This window comes from Microtus oregoni, unplaced genomic scaffold (assembly GCF_018167655.1).
Source record: "Microtus oregoni isolate MIOR12 unplaced genomic scaffold, Mior012 000056F_ref0000123, whole genome shotgun sequence".
In the NCBI taxonomy this organism is placed as follows: Eukaryota; Metazoa; Chordata; class Mammalia; order Rodentia; family Cricetidae; genus Microtus; species Microtus oregoni.
The window spans coordinates 9,989,143-9,993,748 of NW_024543832.1; the positions used below are offsets into that span (position 1 = coordinate 9,989,143).

Sequence of the window (4,606 nt, forward strand, 5' to 3'; positions counted from 1 at the left end):
AAAAACATCAAGAATATCATGTTTATTATAGTCAGGGCACCACCCATGCAGAAATACAGCTCATTACAAGGTGAGAAATTAAATACAAGAATCTCTCATGGTCATGCTAAAGTTGCAATATCCTCATTTCTAACAACTACCCCTGAGGTTTGCATTCCCAATACTCCCAAAATCTGTCTCCAGTAATTGGCCCATATCTTTAAAGGAAGTGGAAATACTCTGAAGAATGGTGTGCAGTCCATTAAAGAAAAAAGGATATATCTAATTTATATACTACCTTAAATATTATGATCTTCATAGTGTACACTAGTAAAGGTAAGTGAAAATATTGTAGAAAAAAATCATTAACTTTACATTACTAAAATGGCATTTTAATGAATTGTGTTGGCCAGAAGAAAGTTTCAGTCTTTGAAGCATCAAATCCTGGAATTGGGAGCTTACTTAATATCTGTTCATAGTAAGCTAGAACTAACAATTAATGTAAGAATTGAGAAAAAGTAAGCTCTGAAGACTATACTGCAGAAAAAAATTGACATTAGTCTTGATGAATAATTACAATAAATATATGAAATGATATATGATCATCCATAAAGCCCTTTTCAAGATTCAGGTGGTTAAGAGAGTACATAAGTATTTGTGTATATTTATTCCATTTGAGAAGGAAACAGAGAATGACATTGTGTTCTTAATCAGATATTTATAAAACCTCTGTAAAAATAATCCATAGACCATAAACTAAAAAAGGCAGTGATCATTGTATAAAAGGAAGAAAGCACAAGATGTTTTACATTCAATGAAAGAAGAAAATGTAAATAATTTAAGAATTTTATCATGAGTATTCCCTAGAGTAAGAAAGGCAAAACAGCTAGTTTCTAAATTAACAAAGCAGCCAAAGTATGTACCCTAAGAAAAAACTGCAAAAAATGTGAAAATTGTAATAGATTTGATCTGCAACATGCTTTGGATTGCCTTAGAAGGAAATGTATTTGATTTAAGCAGTTGGAAAGTATTTAAAGAAGTACTTAAAGTAACTCATTTTATAGATATTCCTATGTTATCCATATTGCCTCCTTTTTGGTTTATTGACCATAAAGTTTATTTCAATCTTGAAGGTGTCACATGAAAATACTCTTAATTTTGTTTTTGCATAAGTCCTACAATAATTTTCCTTATTATCATGTATTTCTAGATTATACAGTGGTAGTTAAATACATTTTTAAGATACTTATTTTAATGTTGAATAGCATCTTGTAAGAATTTTACATGAGACCATTGATTTCAAAGAATGTTTAGCAACTTGAAATATATCCTTTGCATTTTTGATGCATTTGGCACATTGATATAAACATAGATGCTGTTGTCAGATTAATTTGCTTTACTCACTAGCATTCATTCTTGTTAGCTATATACTTGCGTCAACAAATTTTACAATCACAGCTTCCTTATAAATACATGCCATCAGTAATACTCCTTTATCATGTGTTTGTTATGAGCACTAAACATCTTTAATTTTTATTAAGTATTTAGAATGAAGTCTATCACTGTACAAACTTTTTATGGTAATTAAAAATGTAAAATTATGATATCTAAAAAGCCCAGTTGAGGTAGTTTAACATTAATCAATGAAGTACAAACAGAATTTATATATGAAAACTGAGACATGATGTTAGTTATTTGCTTCTAAACTAGCATATGCAATTACATACATTTTTCACAAGAGCCCATCTTTGTTAAGTAGCAATGAAGCATTTAAGAAGAAAGGCTTAAAACAATCTGAGTATGAATATAGGTTTCTTTAGATTTTTATGAAATATCAAAAATGGTTAAAGGGAAAAATTATTTTTAATGAATTTGAAGACTGGTTTCCATGTACAAATTAAATTCTAACTTGTGTCTTTGTGTGAAAAACAATAGGCAATCTTTCTTGAACTCTTCAGAAATACAGATCAATATGTGTACTGGGACAATTCGTCATCCTATTTATGGTTCAATCACCAAACTTTAAGGAATACAATAAAATGGAGATTGATATTTAGAGAAAAAATAAAGTTATTACTATCTATTCTTTAATTTAAATCTATATGAACAAAAGAATAGGAAAAATAGGATCTATTAAAATATTTCATATGATAAAGTAAAATGATAGAACTTTCACCTATTCAAATGATTTCTATTTTGTATAAGAATATTGTTTTCAAGGTGTGTGATGCTTAAAATCATTTCAAGTTATATTTGATCATATTGATATGTTAAACATTGAGTGCTTTCAGATCACCAACTGATATTGTACTGATAAACCAAAATATATCCTTACTAACAATAACTGTGTCTTGCTTTTGTTTTTTACCTCATTGTATTTAAAGAACTTCCAGAGGTTTCTGAACTGAATTAATGGATTATGAAAATGGATCATCTGTGACACAATTTATTTTAGTGGGATTTTCTGGAGATTGGCAACTTCAGATTTTCTTCTTTGTGACATTTTCTTTGATCTATGGTGCAACTGTGGTGGGCAACAGTCTCATTATAGCCACAGTGGCAGCTAATTCTACCCTTCGTTCTCCCATGTACTTTCTTCTTGGAAACCTTTCCTTTCTGGACATGTGTCTTTCCACTGTCACAACCCCCAAGATGATCAGAGACTTGCTTGCGGAACACAAGAGCATCTCTTTATGGGGGTGCATGGTCCAGATGTTCTTCATGCACCTCTTTGGGGGTGCTGAAATGACACTTTTGATAGTCATGGCCTTTGATAGATACGTGGCCATATGCAAACCCCTGCACTATAGGGCAATTATGAGTCACAGGTTGCTGCATGTATCTGTATTACTTTCCTGGACAATTGGTTTCATACACACCATGAGTCAGATGGTATTGATAGTGAATCTGCCTTTCTGTGGCCACAATATTGTAAATAACATATTTTGTGATCTCCCCCTGGTAATCAAGCTTGCTTGTATTGAAACAAACACTCTGGAGTTATTTGTCATTGCTGACAGTGGGCTGCTGTCTTTTATCTGTTTCATCCTCTTGCTCCTTTCTTACATTGTCATTCTGGTCACTGTAAAACACAAATCACCTGGCAGGCTTTCCAAGGCTCTGTCCACATTGTCTGCCCACATAATGGTGGTAACTCTGTTCTTTGGACCCTGTATCTTCATCTATGCCTGGCCATTTGGTAGTTTTGCAAGCAATAAGGTGCTTGCTGTATTTTATACTGTCATCACTCCTGTACTGAATCCTGTTATTTACACACTGAGAAATCAGGAAATGAAGAAAGCTATGAAAAAATTATGGATCCAACAAATTAGCTTCATGTAGAACTTACATACTAAGCTATACATTTTATCACAGCCTTTGCATACATTGGGTAGATAATTTAAAGATTACAAATAATATATTATTTAAAACTTTATGTTTGAACCATACACTAATAAAGAAAAATTGATATTATTGTATTGCTATATTAGTAACCATGGTTTAACATTATTTTTCATTGTTCAATTAATGCCAAAATAATGAAGGAAAGCTCATGTTTCATCACAAATTAGTGGCTAAATGTTCTGTTTTAATTAACTCTCAATTGTATGGAAAAGGCTGTATCTCAAGGAAGAATCTGAGATAATGGAAGAGTTTTGCTTCCAAATCATAAAGGTTCCCTATGTGATTTATATATGGGGATATTCCAAGTCTCCAGAATATTTCCTCAGTCTACTTGGGGCACATCAAGTGTCATCAGGTCTATTGGATTATGTGGTTCAAGTGGTTGAGTAACATTCAGAGTGACCTGTGGAAACCCCTTCTCCTATTCTAGGAACCTCTAAGAGCCATCAGCTTTCCAAATCATTTTGTACAAGCTAGAGTACATATTAAATGAGAATTATGCTGTTTCTAGGATCTGCATAGACCCATTAAATACTGTGCTTCTTTCTTTTTGGTGAGAGGGGCCAAGCACAAAAATGTATTCTTCACTTTAGAAGAAGTATCTCTGATTGCCACCAAACACTGGACTCATAAAATTTTTCTCTGAATTAAAAGGTCCTTAAATTTTGTTTATATTTATTTCACATCTGTTCATCTGTATATGTGTTATGAAGGCCAAAGCACTGGCTACCTCCTGTTTACTTGGTTCAATCAGTATATCTTCACCAATATAGAGAATCAGTGTGATTTTTGTGGAAAAGACAGATGACAAAGACTGCTTCAAATTAAATGGTGACAGAGGGTTCAAGAAATAATATTTTAAAGGGGTAAAACTGTGAATGTATACTGCTGGCTTTGCTTCCTGGAAGCAAATTGCTTCTAGTGGTCCCCAAAATCAAGGTATTAGAAAAGGGCCTGCATACCAAGTATGAATACCAGGTGAAGTGTTAATCTGCTCAAGTAAGGGCACCACATCTGGTAAAGCAGATGCAATCAGAGTCAAAACCAAATATGTTTGTGATGGGTCACTCCATGAACTGTGTTCCGCACAGACAAGATAGGAAAAGTAAAGTGAGATGTGGTGGAACCAACACCCCTGTCTCTTTCAAGTCCTTGAGAGTGACACTAGATTTTGCAATTCCTGCAGACATACAATGTTGATTTTAGCTGAATATTTCCCCTA

At 33.0% G+C, this 4,606-nt stretch overlaps 1 protein-coding gene across 1 annotated transcript; it reads left to right on the plus strand.

The window, feature by feature from the left end:
- Window positions 1–2,391: 2,391 nt before the first annotated feature.
- Window positions 2,392–3,321, plus strand: LOC121438567 (olfactory receptor 4L1-like). The gene has a single exon (XM_041638816.1). It carries the CDS (start codon window positions 2,392–2,394, stop codon window positions 3,319–3,321), a length of 930 nt encoding a protein of 309 aa, XP_041494750.1.
- The last annotated feature ends 1,285 nt before the right edge of the window (window positions 3,322–4,606 follow it).

What these genes read in the sequence shown, in the direction of transcription:
- LOC121438567 (XM_041638816.1), top strand. Translation starts at nt 2,392, where the DNA reads ATGGATTATGAAAATGGATCATCTGTGACACAATTTATTTTAGTGGGA.